This window comes from Xenopus laevis, chromosome 3S, assembly GCF_017654675.1.
Source record: "Xenopus laevis strain J_2021 chromosome 3S, Xenopus_laevis_v10.1, whole genome shotgun sequence".
NCBI classification, from domain to species: Eukaryota; Metazoa; Chordata; class Amphibia; order Anura; family Pipidae; genus Xenopus; species Xenopus laevis.
Window position 1 is genome coordinate 370975 of NC_054376.1, and position 16743 is coordinate 387717.

At 44.2% G+C, this 16743-nt stretch overlaps 1 protein-coding gene across 15 annotated transcripts in view; it reads left to right on the forward strand.

Moving 5' to 3' along the window:
- LOC108712509 (pleckstrin homology domain-containing family A member 5) overlaps nt 1–16743 on the forward strand; it is a 65782-nt gene that overhangs the window by 27995 nt on the left and 21044 nt on the right. For all 15 annotated transcript variants that reach the window (XR_005966524.1, XR_005966525.1, XM_041587817.1 and 12 more), the window contains exons 4-5: nt 13057–13140; nt 15789–15903. Coding sequence is in view for 13 of the 15 variants with exons in the window: in XM_041587817.1 (XP_041443751.1) it covers nt 13057–13140; nt 15789–15903 (199 nt within the window). In the remaining 2 variants the exon portion in view is untranslated. The remainder of the gene's footprint in view (nt 1–13056; nt 13141–15788; nt 15904–16743) is intronic.

Here is a 16743-nt window from a genome sequence, read left to right on the forward strand (position 1 = left end):
TCTGACTCCCCCCATTTTACTGATCCGACCAGTCCCCAATATACATTTATATATTAGTCACTCTGACTCTCCCCAGTCCACCAGTCCCCAATATACAATATATAGCATCTGACTCCCATTGTACTGATCCGACCAGGTCCCCAATATACAATATATATAAGATATAGTCACTCTGACTCTCCCCATTGTACTGATCCGACCAGTCCCCAATATACATTATATATAGTCACTCTGACTCTCCCCATTGTACTGATTCCGACCAGTCCCCAATATACATTATATATAGTCACTCTGACTCTCCCCATTGTACTGATCCGACCAGTCCCAATATACATTATATTAGTCACTCTGACTCTCCCCATTGTACTGATCCGACCAGTCCCCAATATACATTATAATATAGTCACTCTGACTCTCCCCATTGTACTGATCCGACCAGTCCCCAATATACATTATATATAGTCACTCTGACTCTCCCCCATTGTACTGATCGACCAGTCCCCAATATACATTATATATAGTCACTCTGACTCTCCCATTGTACTGATCCGACCAGTCCCCAATATACATTATATATAGTCACTCTGACTCTCCCCATTGTACTGATCCGACCAGTCCCCAATATACATTATATATAGTCACTCTGACTCTCCCCATTGTACTGATCCGACCAGTCCCCCAATATACATTATATATAGTCCTCTGACTCTCCCCCATTGTAGCTGATCCGACCAGTCCCCAATATACATTATATATAGTCACTCTGACTCTCCCCATTGTACTGATCCGACCAGTCCCCAATATACATTATATATAGTTACTCTGACTCTCCCCATTGTACTGATCCGACCAGTCCCCAAATATACATTATATATAGTCACTTCTTGACTCTCCCCATTGTACTGATCCGACCAGTCCCCAATATACATATATATTAGTCACTCTGACTCTCCCCATTGTACTGATCCGACCAGTCCCCAATATACATTATATATAGTCACTCTGACTCTCCCCCATTGTACTGATCCGACCAGTCCCCAATATACATTATATATAGTCAACTCTGACTCTCCCCATTGTACTGATCCGACCAGTCCCCAATATACATTATATATAGTCACTCTGACTCTCCTCATTGTACTGATCCGACCAGTCCCCAATATACATTATATATAGTCACTCTGACTCTCCCCATTGTACTGATCCGACCAGTCCCCAATATACATTATATATAGTCACTCTGACTCCCCCCGTTGTACTGATCCGACCAGTCCCGAATATATCACTGTCACCTTCAATGCAATGTATGGGGGCACCGTATGTAGGGTTACCCAGCCCCCAGCTGCTTCCTGTGTATCAGCCAATCACGTGGCTGTATTTATATAGGGGTTATTCTCTTATGCATATTGGTGGGCTGGGGGTTAAATGGTGGTTAGGGAGCCCGGTGTCACCCCAGCTGTTCATTTGCCGGTGACACAAGTGTTGGCTAGTGTTTTACAGCTCTTGGCCAAACCTGTCCCTGCAGAGAGTAATAAATGGGGGCTAATGAATTGTAGCCTCGCCGAAATTAACTTTTCGTATGATGTAGAGAGGGATATTGTGAGGCCATTTGCAATTGTTCTACTTTTTTTTTTTACTATTATTTGTGATTGTTAAGTTATTTAGCTTTTTATTCAGCAGCTCTCCAGTTTGCAATTTCAGCCATCGGGTTGCTAGGGTCCAGATTCCCCTAGCAACCATGCACTGATTTAAATAGGAGAGGCCTATTGAGGAATAAAAAGTAGCAATAGCAATACGTGTTGCCTTACAGAGCATTTGTTTTTTACATGGGGTCAGTGACCCCCATTTGAAAGTTGGAAAGAGTCAGAAAAAGAAGGCAAATAATTCAAAAACGGTAAGAAAGAAAAAAATGAAGACCAAATGAAAAGTTGCTTAGAATTAGCTGTACCATAACACGAGGAAATTTCGGGCGACTTTGGAAATGGAAGCTCCGTAAGTGCATTGGCGCTGGTGTTTTCTCATTATAACAGGTGGAAGGCAGTTCAGGGAGATTGTTGCCCCGCAGAAGATTTAATTAGTCGCCAGGCGACTAAATCTCCCCAAATCTGCCCGTGTGCCCCTGCCCTGAGTTATAATGCCCCAATCTTTAACCCTCTTTACTGCCCTGCTGCTATTTAACCCTGTGTATTCCTGCTGCAGAGCAAAGCAGGGAACATCGGCTCAGTTTAACCTTATTTCATCAGTCCATATAGCTCTGCTGAGCCTCACTCTCTGCCTTATTCTATTATCAGTAGGGGCAACATCCAGTTCCCTGTATCATGGGGAGCGCTGTGTGTTCCCTTGTAGGGGTTCAGCGTAGGGATTCAGCATAGGATTCAGTGTAGGATTCAGCGTAGGATTCAGCATAGGGATTCAGAGTGAGATTCAGTGTAGGGGTTCAGTGTAGGGATTAAGAGTGAGATTCAGTGTAGGGGTTCAGTGTAGGGATTAAGAGTGAGATTCAGTGTAGGGGTTCAGCGTCGGGGTTCAGCGTAGGATCAGTTTGGATGAGAAGGTCCATGTGGTGTAGCAGTGAAAGAGTTAAGTGTGTATAGGAAGGTAAGTACCCCACTGAGTGTCGGTGTAATAGAATAAGTGTTACAATTGCCTGAGAGTCATTATCAGCCATTGGCCGGCTCCCAGGGGGGCCATTAAGTCATGGGGGGGAGTCAGAGAGCAAAAGAATTGGCCTGTCTTGGTATCAGCGGCTTGTTCCAGCACTAATGACTGCGATTGAATTGCAGCTCTTCCAGTTTGTTTGGAAGTAGGCCATCACATGCTGAGATGAGGCACTCGCCTGGTTAAATTTAGCCTCTGAGCATGCTCAGTACCGACGCTCTCACACATTGCAGTCTGTCTCACCGTGTGCCGGCACTGGATGTCTCATTAAGCCCAGGAGGGACAGATCTTGCTCCGTGCCCTTTTGTCATCGCTTGGGAGAGCGGACAATGAATCGGGGGGCCATGGGCTCCAGCTGGGTGGCACCAAGCCGTCGGGTAAGTAGTTCTGTGGCTGCCAAACCCCAGCGACTGCGCTCGTTAACCAGCAATTAAAGGCAAAGCAACGGGGCTGCGTCTGATAAACACATGTTGCTGCTGCTGCACATCCCCGAGTGACCGGCTGCCCCCAGGGATTGTGTGGGCTCAGTCGTCATCATTTACTGAACTTAAACTCTCAACTTCATCCCTTCCGGCTGCTCACAGTGGAACCCCCCCCTCCTGCTGGCACTAACTCTAGTTAACCCTATGTAAAGTCTGCATTGGGATCTATTCATGCCAACGGCTGTCCCCTAGGGGCCCCACAGTCAGAGTAAAAGGGAGATAGAGCCGGGTGGCCCCTGACCAAATAGTGGCCAACAAAGGGCCTGGAAATCTCACATTTTATGTTTATTGATCATTTTCCTGGTGTATTTACACCGTCGCACCATTGTACTCTAGACTGTTCCTGAATGTTTCCGAATTTTCATTCCCTTTCCTTTTCTGTTCCATAGATCTGCCACTTCCATTCCCTTTCCTCTTCTCTTCCACAGATTTGCCACTTCCCTTTCCTCTTCTCTTCCATAGATCTGCTACTACCATTCCCTTTCCTCTTCTCTTCCATAGATCTGCTACTTCCATTCCCTTTCTTCTTCTCTTCCATAGATCTGCTACTTCCATTCCCTTTCCTCTTCTCTTCCATAGATCTGGTACTTCCATTCCCTTTCCTCTTCTCTTCCATAGATCTGCTACTTCCATTCCCTTTTTTCTTCTCTTCCATAGATCTGCCACTTCCATTCCCTTTCTTCTTCTCTTCCATAGATCTGCCACTTCCATTCCATTTCTTCTTCTCTTCCATAGATCTGCTACTTCCATTTTCTTTCCTCTTCTCTTCCATAGATCTGCTACTTCCATTCCCTTTCTTCTTCTCTTCCATAGATCTGCTACTTCCATTCCCTTTCTACTTCTCTTCCATAGATCTACTACTTCCATTCCCTTTCTTCTTCTCTTCCATAGATCTGCTACTTCCATTCCCTTTCTTCTTCTCTTCCATAGATCTGCTACTTCCGTTCCCTTTCTTCTTCTCTTCCATAGATCTGCTACTACCATTCCCTTTCTTCTTCTCTTCCATAGATCTGCTACTTCCATTCCCTTTCCTCTTCTCTTCCATAGATCTGCTACTTCCATTCCCTTTCTTCTTCTCTTCCATAGATCTGCTACTTCCATTTCCTTTCCTCTTCTCTTCCATAGATCTGCTACTTCCATTCCCTTTCCTCTTCTCTTCCATAGATCTGCTACTACCATTCCCTTTCTACTTCTCTTCCATAGATCTGCTACTACCATTCCCTTTCTACTTCTCTTCCATAGATCTGCTACTACCATTCCCTTTCTACTTCTCTTCCATAGATCTGCTACTACCATTCCCTTTCTACTTCTCTTCCATAGATCTGCTACTTCCATTCCCTTTCTTCTTCTCTTCCATAGATCTGCTACTTCCATTCCCTTTCCTCTTCTCTTCCATAGATCTGCTACTACCATTCCCTTTCTACTTCTCTTCCATAGATCTGCTACTTCCATTCCCTTTCTTCTTCTCTTCCATAGATCTGCCACTTCCATTCCATTTCTTCTTCTCTTCCATAGATCTGCCACTTCCATTTTCTTTCCTCTTCTCTTCCATAGATCTGCTACTTCCATTCCCTTTCTTCTTCTCTTCTATAGATCTGCCACTTCCATTTCTCTTCCATAGATCTGCTACTTCCATTCCCTTTCTTCTTCTCTTCTATAGATCTGCCACTTCCATTTCTCTTCCATAGATCTGCTACTTCCATTCCCTTTCTTCTTCTCTTCCATAGATCTGCTACTTCCATTCCCTTTCTTCTTCTCTTCCATAGATCTGCTACTTCCATTCCCTTTCTTCTTCTCTTCCATAGATCTGCCACTTCCATTCCCTTTCCTCTTCTCTTCCATAGATCTGCTACTTCCATTCCCTTTCTTCTTCTCTTCCATAGATCTGCCACTTCCATTCCCTTTCCTCTTCTCTTCCATAGATCTGCTACTTCCATTCCCTTTCTTCTTCTCTTCCATAGATCTGCCACTTCCATTCCCTTTTCTCTTCGCTTCCATAGATCTGCACTTCCATTCCCTTTCCTCTTCCATAGATCTGCTACTTTCATTTCTTCTTCTCTTCCATAGATCTGCACTTCCATCCCCTTTCCTCTTCTCTTCCATAGATCTGCTACTTCCATTCCCTTTCTTCTTCTCTTCCATAGATCTGCCACTTCCATTCCCTTTTCTCTTCGCTTCCATAGATCTGCACTTCCATTCCCTTTCCTCTTCCATAGATCTGCTACTTTCATTTCTTCTTCTCTTCCATAGATCTGCTACTTCCATTTCCTTTCCTATTCTCTTCCATAGATCTGCACTTCCATCCCCTTTCCTCTTCTCTTCCATGGATCTGCTACTTCCATTCCCTTTCCTCTTCTCTTCCATGGATCTGCTACTTCCATTCCCTTTTCTCTTCGCTTCCATAGATCTGCTACTTCCATTCCCTTTCCTCTTCTCTTCCATAGATCTGCCACTTCCATTCCCTTTCCTCTTCTCTTCCATAGATCTGCACTTCCATTCCTTTTCCTCTTCCATAGATCTGCTACTTTCATTTCTTCTTCTCTTCCATAGATCTGCACTTCCATCCCCTTTCCTCTTCTCTTCCATAGATCTGCTACTTCCATTCCCTTTCTTCTTCTCTTCCATAGATCTGCTACTTCCATTCCCTTTCCTCTTCTCTTCCATAGATCTGCTACTTCCATTCCCTTGTGTCCCTTTGTGTCCATTGGGCAGCTGACACTATTTAGTGTATATATAGTGTAAGTAGTATGTATATATAGTGTGTATATGTAATGTATATAGTGTATATGTAGTTTATAGGTAGTATATATAGTTTACTGGATGTAGTGTGAGTGAGTGGTGCTACGGGGGCTGTTAGGGCGGTGCATATAATTGTGCTTTTCTCTATGTATATACAGTATAGTAGGGGTAGTACGTGATGTGGGGGCTGCACATATGTCTTGCTCCCATCCCTCCCATGGCATCACCCACACACACAGGGGCTTCCGCTTGTGGCAGCTGGTGTTTTTCTGAGGAGAGCGGGATGGGGGCCCCCAGGCTGCCGGGGCTCATTCCTGGAAGAGCTGCATGAATGGAAAGCTGGTCTGCTGGTACGGGGAGCCTGTATTGTACAGTGAGAGTATATTGCTAATGCTGCCCACATCTCATGCCCTGCAGACTTGCACCCGGGCTCCTGGGAGGCTGCTACGTGTGGGTGCTGTTGTGGAGGCTGTTACACGCGGGTGCTGTTGTGGAGGCTGCTACGTGTGGGTGCTGTTGTGGAGGCTGCTATGCGCGGGTGCTGTTGTGGAGGCTGCTACGCGCGGGTGCTGTTGTGGAGGCTGTTACACGCGGGTGCTGTTGTGGAGGCTGTTACGCGCGGGTGCTGTTTCTGTTGTGGAGGCTGCTACGCGCGGGTGCTGTTGTGGAGGCTGTTACACTCTCTCAGAAATTCCCTATAGGCCTGTGCCCTGGTCCAGCACCTCCGGAGGCCACAGCTTTGTCCCTCCCTTACACAAGAGCTGCTTAGTGCCCTGGGGTAGAAGTAGGGGCGGGGGCAAGAATAACCTAATCAATAGGGATGCACAGATCTGATATTTTATTTTAACACAAATCCTTAATGAAATATTTGGTATACTCAAACTGACTGCTAATTTACATATGCAGATTAGGGCCAGGAAGGGCAAAAGAAAATCGCACACTTTGCTCACAGCTAAAAAAATGTTTAACTTCCTTGTTTGAGTAAGAAAAAGTCAAACACTTCATCTTTGATTTCTGGCACTGTAGTAGCGACGAGGGCACAGCCGAAAGCCCAGGAACCTGGATAATAATGTTATTTATGGGGTTTGGATCTCATTTATGTCCTTTGGTGCCGGCCTGGTGATACTGACATAACCTCTTTAGTCCCCGTGTGAGTGACTGCCTTTTATGAGCAGTCTCGCTTCCACCCTGGTGTGTCTCTTTCTTCTACCCCTGTGTGTCTCTCACTTCTACCCCAGTGTATATCTCGCTTCTAGCCCGGTGTGTCTCTTGCTTCTACCCCTGTGTGTGTCTCGCTTCTACCCCGGTGTGTCTCTCGCTTCTACCCCTGTGTGTCTCTCGCTTCTACCCCTATGTGTGTCTCGCTTTTACCTCAGTTTGTCTCTTGCTTCTACCCCTGTGTGTCTCTCGCTTCTACCCCTGTGTGTGTCTCGCTTCTACTCCGGTGTGTGTCTCGCTTCTACACCAGTGTTTCTCACTTCTACCCTGGTGTTTGTCTCGTTTTTACCCCAGGGTGCGTCTCACATCTTCCCATGGTGTGTGTCTCACTTCTACCCCAGTGTGTGTCTCACTATTATATAGGGTTGCACCAAATCCACTATTTGGCCGAATCCCTGGTGAAAAATTCCGCCGAATCCTGAACCAAATCTTGCATCCCTACTTATATATGTCTGAGAGCTCTCTGGTGCCCCAGGGAGACGTCCGTGTATCTGTGTGGGGTAAGCTCTTTATTTCCATGTAATCCTTTAGGCTCAGTCCTTATCCCCAGATATATATAATAAGCAGCTCATGTGCTCACGGGACCTGCCCTTTAATCAGCTCATTGAGAACTTGTATCCCCACTTACCCCTGAGCCCATTATCCTGCTATTCTTTGCATGTGCAGTATTATAACTGGCAGTTTCTATGATGCTGTGCTGCCTGGTTAATGTGTATGTGATGTGAACACACAGCTTGTGAGATAAGGGGGTTCCTGCAGTCAGTAACTGGGTTGTTCTCATCCTCTATTTTATGTCTATTAAAGAAGAAGGCACTTGGCTTTTTCAGCCTGTGGCCCAGTTTGGGTGTGGGGCCCCGGTTCCATGGCTTGTGACGGGTGCTGAATGTCAGCTCTGTTGTACATGCTCCACCCTCTGAAATCCCACAGCCTCTCCTCTCCAGTCTCGGGTTACTCAGAGTATCAGCTGTATGTACAGAGGAACGGGTCTCATATGAGCCATATGGTCACTCCCACCCACACTCTCTCAGAGGCCGGCTCTTTATTCCTGCATGAATCACCCTCGCCAGCATGTAAGTACTACTACCCCCCACCCTTTCTCTATAGGGTACAGTCAGGTGTGGCACCCCTATTCTCAGCCATAGGTGCTCTGACCCCCCACTTCTCCATAACCTCTTATTATTATTATTATTTCTTGGAGGTATCTGGGGGTGAATGATCTGTGAATAGGCAGTTAGTTTTGATGCAAGAGCAGCCGTGCAGCTTCTCATGCGCCAGGATCATGCAATTACACGAGGGAAGTGCCATAGACTGGACACAGCATGCAAGATATGGTTTCTAGCCCTGCCATTGGCATGTACTGTGCCTTTAAATACAATTGGGACCCCTTGGGACGTGCAATTCATGTTTCTTTATACAGTCTATATATGTGTGTGTGTGTTTATATAGTATATACTGAGGAGGCAGAAAGTGGGTGCCAGTGGGAGTAGGGTTGCAGGGTGCTGTGCTATTTGCTCCTCGGAGGCAAATTGGAGAGGCTTCAAATGGGTTTTTTTCCTTCCTCTGGATCAACTGACAGTTAGTCAGGTTATATATAGACTTAAGGTTGGACTTAATGTTATTACTACTTACTTTGGTAATATTGTGGAACCTGAGTAATAATTTAGGGCCCCAGGGGAGACAATGAAGCACTGACCCCCCCCCCCCCCACACACACATAATCCTCTTATTTGTTTTGGGCAGTTCCTTCCCCCAGCCTTTACTACTATGAACTAGCTGAGAATTCTGGGAGTTGTGTCTTATAATTGGGGCTGAACTCACTGTCGGCAGCATTTGGCTCTGGGAAGCCGTGGCTTGCAGGTTCAGCAGTTTGGAGCCCGTTCAGCCTGGGAGACACCAGGGAAATATTTTATTATTATTATTATTATACAGCTGATGGCAGGGGGCATATTATTTATTCTAACACACCCGTTACAGTGAGTCATGTGAGAGGAATGACATCACTGAGCTCGCATTGCAACGGATGACGTCACTAAACACTATTTGTAAGGAAGTTTCCATAGAGAGTCATTGTTATAGTCAGTAAAGGGGAAGTACGCTCGTGCCGGAATATAAAAGGCAGCAAAGTGTGAATGATCCTGTAAGTGCGGCGCCAGGAATAGAACCACAAATATTTCTTATTCACTCGTGAAAATGTGAATTCAACAATGATCTGGATTTGCTGCGCAACAAACCCAAGGACACACCCAACAGTGTTGCTTGTCCCATAATACACGGGGGGGTCATGTCCATGATGTGTGCCCCCCTCATTATGGAGCCTGGTGCTCCTCCAGGACTGGGGGCCCAACGGAATTGCCTTTTGCTTTGATGACAATCAGGGGCCCTATGGGCATCAGTCAGCTGCCGTGCAGAATGTGCCACTGAGCATGCTGGGTAACCGGCCTCTGAATGGAGCTGCTGTTTTCCTTATCACTGAGCCTGTTCATCCAACATTCCCACATCATAAGATCCTGATGGAATAGTTACTGAGCGATATCATTGGCCGCCCAATAGAGAGCTCTCACGCTACACCCCGGAGAGAATGGGCCATTATTTCATTCTCAGGAATGTGCCCGAATATTACCCTTCCCTTGTTATTGTGCCCTCTGCTCTGAGTTATGGGCAGTGCCAAGTACAGGGACGGTGCCTTCTTATTTGCACCCAAATATACCCCTCTTGCCCATACACACGTATACTGTATCCTTTAAGGTTCTGGTTCCCTCCGTCCATTTCGGAGTGTCTGTGTTGATAGAAGAGAAGTGGGTGATGTAACGCATTAATGAGAATACAAGTGCAAGCTCAGGATTAGCGAGTGATTAGCTATAATTGCAGAGAAGTCAAGTGCTCCTAAAGGTCACCCCAGATTTCTGAGGAAAGTGGCAGTTTCTTATAAACTCATCACACCTGGGAAGGGACCAATGTCATTGCAGAGTAATAATTAGAGCCCGTCCTTTTCCCTTGCATTCACTGATTAAAAACTCCATTTTAATTTGCCTAAATTATTTACTCAGCAGACTCTTCTCAGTGCCACTTACATAACTGCCAGCGCCTCTTACATCAAACCTGACTCTCCTCCTCAGGTCCTTTTCCAGCAGCCCCTTGAGGTCAATATTTCTCCTCAAACTAACTTGGTTTAGAATACGATGTATTTGTCCTAACCAACCGGAATCCGTTCTGCTTCTCTGTAGTCTTGTTCAGCACAAACCCTCACAGCTTGGCACTTTTACCTTTCAACTCCCACAATTGGTGATCTTCTCTATCAACTCTCATATGTAGACACTTTCTCCACCAACTCTCACCCTTGGCAATCTTCTACATCAGCTCTCACAGGTAAACACCTTCTTTACCAACTCTCACAAGCAAAGGCCTAATCCACCAACTCTTACAAGCAGGCATCTTCTCCCCCAACTCTCACAAGCAGGCATCTACCTTCTCCACCAACTCTTATAGGTAAACACCTTCTTTACCAACTCTCACAAGCAAAGGCCTAATCCACCAACTCTTACAAGCGGGCATCTTCTCCCCCAACTCTCACAAGCAGGCATCTACCTTCTCCACCAACTCTTATAGGTAAACACCTTCTTTACCAACTCTCACAAGCAAAGGCCTAATCCACCAACTCTTACAAGCAGGCATCTTCTCCCCCAACTCTCACAAGCAGGCATCTACCTTCTCCACCAACTCTTATAGCTAAACACCTTCTTTACCAACTCTCACAAGCAAAGGCCTAATCCACCAACTCTTACAAGCAGGCATCTTCTCCCCCAACTCTCACAAGCAGGCATCTACCTTCTCCACCAACTCTTATAGCTAAACACCTTCTTTACCAACTCTCACAAGCAAAGGCCTAATCCACCAACTCTTACAAGCAGGCATCTTCTCCCCCAACTCTCACAAGCAGGCATCTACCTTCTCCACCAACTCTTATAGCTAAACACCTTCTTTACCAAATCTAACAAACAAAGGCCTACTCCACCAAGTCTCACAAGCAAAGGCCTAATCCACCAACTCTCACAAGCAGGCATCTACCTTCTCCACCAACTCTTATAGGTAAACACCTTCTTTACCAAATCTAACAAGCAAAGACCTACTCCACCAACTCTCACAAGCAAAGGACTACTCCACCAAGTCTCACAAGCAAACATCTACCTTCTTCACTAACTCTCACAAGCAGGCATCCACCAACTCTTATAGCTAAACACGTTCTCCACCAACTCTCACAAGCAGGTCATCTTGAGCTCTCCCAAGTAGACACGTTCAATTACTCTTCTCCACTAACTGTCACATACATTACCAACTTTTACTCATATCACGAGGGCACTTTCTTCACCAACTTTCACAGCTAGTCAGTCACCTTCACCAACTCTCACATGGGTTCTTTCTGCGCTTTCTTGTTGGGCTCCTTCTGCACCATCACATGGTCTCCTTCTCCAGCAAAGTGGACTTTATGTACAGAGATGTTCATGCCTGGGCATCCCATGGCCATTACATCTTCTATGCCCAGAGGAAGCCCTTGATTCCTTCTTCTTCTGCACTTTCCTACTAACATGACGTGCTGTTGGTAGGTGGATATAGTGTAGGACATGTGGGAAGTGCTGTAGCCTGTACAATACGCAGGATCCTTATATATAGGGATGAAATAATAAAGATGGGAACCTCCAAAAATCCTGAAATCACCACATTTCCTCTGTTGCTGCTGTGTGGCAAGTGCATCCATCATGTTGGGTTCATGTGAGGGGGGTCCGCTGGCACCTGATGGTTAATCCTGGGCACTGGCCACTGTAAGCAGCGCACGCTAATCATTACTGACAGCCACAAAGATGGAGGCACACATCTGTCTGTTGCTAGGGAGAGCGAGGATAGCAACCAAGGTTAGATTTCTGTTGCTGTTCTATAGGGGTGACACTCCTATGTAGTCTTCGTTCTGGCATGCCAACAATTTCCTGGTTGCCAGGGACTGTCAGGTTGGCAATATGTATTGCCAAAACACAGCTGCAGGACCCAAAGGGTTAAGTAAAGGACTTAGAAGTGTAAAAGTGAAGTTGTGAGTGATATTAGATTTTCACTGTCTGGGCTGGGTACCAGGCTGTGGGTTTAATGTGCGGATTCCCCAGCTCCTCTCTCTGTTATTATATATATATTCTCACATTCTGGGCCAATCAGAACAGCTGGAGGGCCTCTCAGAGACCAGTTTGTTCTGGAACATTCCACTGAGGCCCAGGCTGCTGCCTCTCTGCACAAATTATTCATTGGTTTTTATGTTTCTCTAGCAAATCCCGCTGGCTGTTCTGTATTCTAATGCGTCCTGCAGCCTGTACTGCGCTCGCTCAGATAATGAGCTGAGAGTGCAGGAGCGGAGGGGTAATTAGTGCCAGTATAGCCCCCGCCCCATCTATAATTGACACCAGTATAGCCCCCCATCTGTAATTAATACCAGTATAACCCCCCCGTCTTGTGCTGAGGGTAAGTAGTGCCCCCCCATAAGATTGCAATGGGTTGATCCTGTGTGGCAGCTCATTCCCACCCTGGGGGGGTTCCTTGGTGGGGCATTGGGTTGAAAGCTAATTGGTGGATTTGACCCAGTGCTTATGGGCCTCCCTGGTTTCCCTTTATTGGGCTAGTGAGGGGTAACGAGTAACCGTATTCTGTGTAGTAAGGGGGGGTTAGTCCCATCCAGGGACCCACTTTCCTGCCCTCTGCTTCCCGCTTGTCTCTCAGCACAATGGGCATCACCATGTTTATCAGGATTGGCCGGAAGTTTAGAGTAACAGCGGCTGCATTGTGACATCACTCTTAAAGGGGCAGACTCACCAGGCTGTGAGTACATTCAGCATAAAGCTTCTGATTGGTGGTGCCAAATAAGCCCCCATGGGCCCCTCATTGTGTCTCCCCTAATAATTTCTTTCCCCTTTTGTCTCTCCAGCCACAATGAGCGCAATGTGACCTGCACCCACCCAGTCAGCGGGCAACCCTCCCAGGAGAACTGTATCTTTGTGCTGAATGAGCAGTAAGTACCCTCCAGTGTGCCTCTTGCCCCCCAGCTGCACTTCTACTGCCTCCCCTCCAGCTGCACATAGTGGGTCTGGGGCATTAAACATCAACACCCAGATCAGATCAGAGCGTTATCAATTATCAAAGTCCGAATTTATCATCTCGTTATTTTCTGAAAATGACTCCAACCAAATCCACACAGGTTTTTCCCTATTAATAACATTGGGATCATATCACTGACCTTCCTATATATTTATCTTTATTCCCTATTAATAACATTGGGATCACTGGCCTTCCTATATATTTATCTTTATTCTCTATTAATAACATTGGGATCACTGACCTTCCTATATATTTATCTTTATTCCCTATTAATAACATGGGGATCACTGACCTTCCTATATATTTATCTTTATTCCCTATTAATAACATTGGGATCACTGACCTTCCTATATATTTATCTTTATTCCCTATTAATAACATTGGGATCACTGGCCTTCCTATATATTTATCTTTATTCCCTATTAATAACATTGGGATCACTGACCTTCCTATATATTTATCTTTATTCCCTATTAATAACATTGGGATCACTGAACCTTCCTATATATTTATCTTTATTCTCTATTAATAACATTGGGATCACTGACCTTCCTATATATTTATCTTTATTCCCTATTAATAACATGGGGATCACTGACCTTCCTATATATTTATCTTTATTCCCTATTAATAACATTGGGATCACTGACCTTCCTATATATTTATCTTTATTCCCTATTAATAACATTGGGATCACTGGCCTTCCTATATATTTATCTTTATTCCCTATTAATAACATTGGGATCACTGACCTTCCTATATATTTATCTTTATTCCCTATTAATAACATTGGGATCACTGAACCTTCCTATATATTTATCTTTATTCTCTATTAATAACATTGGGATCACTGACCTTCCTATATATTTATCTTTATTCCCTATTAATAACATTGGGATCACTGACCTTCCTATATATTTATCTTTATTCCCTATTAATAACATTGGGATCACTGACCTTCCTATATATTTATCTTTATTCCCTATTAATAACATTGGGATCACTGACCTTCCTATATATTTATCTTTATTCCCTATTAATAACATTGGGATCACTGGCCTTCCTATATATTTATCTTTATTCCCTATTAATAACATTGGGATCACTGACCTTCCTATATATTTATCTTTATTCCCTATTAATAACATTGGGATCACTGACCTTCCTATATATTTATCTTTATTCCCTATTAATAACATTGGGATCACTGACCTTCCTATATATTTATCTTTATTCCCTATTAATAACATTGGGATCACTGACCTTCCTATATATTTATCTTTATTTTATATCTGGTTGCTAGGATCCAAATTACCCTAGCAACCATGCACCGATTAGCGTGAAAGACTGGAATATGAATAGGAGAGGCCTGAATAGAAAGATAAAAAGTAACAATAACAATATATTTGTAGCCTTACAGAGCATTAGTCTTTTAGATGGGGTCAGTGACCCCGATTTGAAAACGTGAAAAAGTCAGAAGAAGAAGAAGGCAAATTAATTCAAAAACTATAAAAACAAAATAATTTAGACCAATTAAAAAGTTACTTAGAGTTACCCATTCTATAACATACTAAAAGTTAACTGAAAGGTTTAACCCTATCCCAGGTAGAGACGTGTGTAAAATATCACAGCAAAATAGTAAATACATGGAATGGTAAAAATGTAGGGATGCACCGAATCCTCTATTTTAGATTCGGCCGAACCCCTGAATCCTTCGAGAAAGATTCCGCTGAATCCTAATTTGCATATGTAAATTAGGGGGGGAAAGGGGAAAACATTTTTTACTTCCTTCTTTTGTGACAAAAAGTCACACGATTTCCCTCTCCACTCCTAATTTGCATATGCAAATTAGGATTCGATTCGGCCGGGCAGAAGGATTTGTCCGAATCCCAAACAGAATCCTGTGTTTGGCGCATCCCTATAAAAATGTCATATATGCAACTATTAATGTGCTAATTTATAAAGGCCAGCAGATATATAATAATAATAATAAATATAATCTCCTTTAACTCACGGCAGGAGATCAGTATAAAACTGCTGCCCATTCCTTATACCTCAAAGAAAGGGAAAGTTAATAGCGTTGAACTACAAAAATTCCAGTTCCCACCCCTTATAGGTTTCCTGACAGACACTATTATGCTTATTACTAAAGAAATGGCTACATTAATACTCACTTCAATACACTTCAATACACTACAAATGTTCTTTTTCACGTGGCATCAGTTTTCAGTGGAATTTCATCCGCACTGGATGCTGGGCCCCTTAATAATAATAATAATAATAATAATAATATTAATAATAATAATAACAATGGAGCTGCAGCAGTTGCAAGTGAAACAAGGAAAGGCACCTGCTACAGGTTCACCCTCAAACAATTGTTTAGTACAAGAGGCTTGTGTGGGACACAGTAAATGTGTAAGTGGCAGTTGGGGAAGGTTCCACCCTGTGGGAATTATTAGGGGTGCAGAGCAGCTGCTTTGGGACCCACTTTTGTGCTGTGAAATTGTCATATTTTCTATCCTATTGAGATACAACTGTCATTTTCCTTTGTTTTATTCCCAGGACTCCTCCCAGTGTTTCCTCTCAGGAACAGAAAGATCTCACAGTCAGTATGTCAAGTGAATCCCCCAATTGCAACACTCAGCCCCCCGATAATCCATCCAGCCCCCTGACTCGGGTAAGTCTGTACCCCTCATTTCTACTTATCTGCGTGCATTCTTACCATTATGGATGTACCTTGTATTCACTAATGATTAATTAACTGTAACCAATAACCCAATTGTGTATATCAAAGCTTTCCATATGTGCACTAGTCTTAAATCACTGAGCAAATGTATGGGCTGTTCCTGCTGAATTGTGCTTAGTACAGGGAATACCTATGTACCATAGTTTTATGGGATCTCTCTGTACAGACTATGAGCAAACTTAGGGACTGTTCCTGCTGAATTGTGCTTAGTACAGGGAATACCTATGTACCATAGTTTTATGGGATCTCTCTGTACAGACTATGAGCAAACTTAGGGACTGTTCCTGCTGAATTGTGCTTAGTACAGGGAATACCTATGTACCATAGTTTTATGGGATCTCTCTGTACAGACTATGAGCAAACTTAGGGGACTGTTCCTGCTGAATTGTGCTTAGTACAGGGAATACCTATGTACCATAGTTTTATGGGATCTCTCTGTACAGACTATGAGCAAACTTAGGGATTGTTCCTGCTGAATTGTGCTTAGTACAGGGAATACCTATGCTGCCATAGTTTTATGGGATCTCTCTGTACAGACTATGAGCAAACTTTGGGACTGTTCCTGCTGAATTGTGCTTAGTACAGGGAATTCCTATGCTGCCATAGTTTTATGGGATCTCTCTGTACAGACTATGAGCAAACTTAGGGACTGTTCCTGCTGAATTGTGCTTGGTACAGGTACTTGAAAGAACGTGTCCTGTATTTGGGTAATTGCTTGTTTCCATTGCCTGTTTGAGCAAAATGGCTCTTTAGGGATGGAAACTCTTGGGC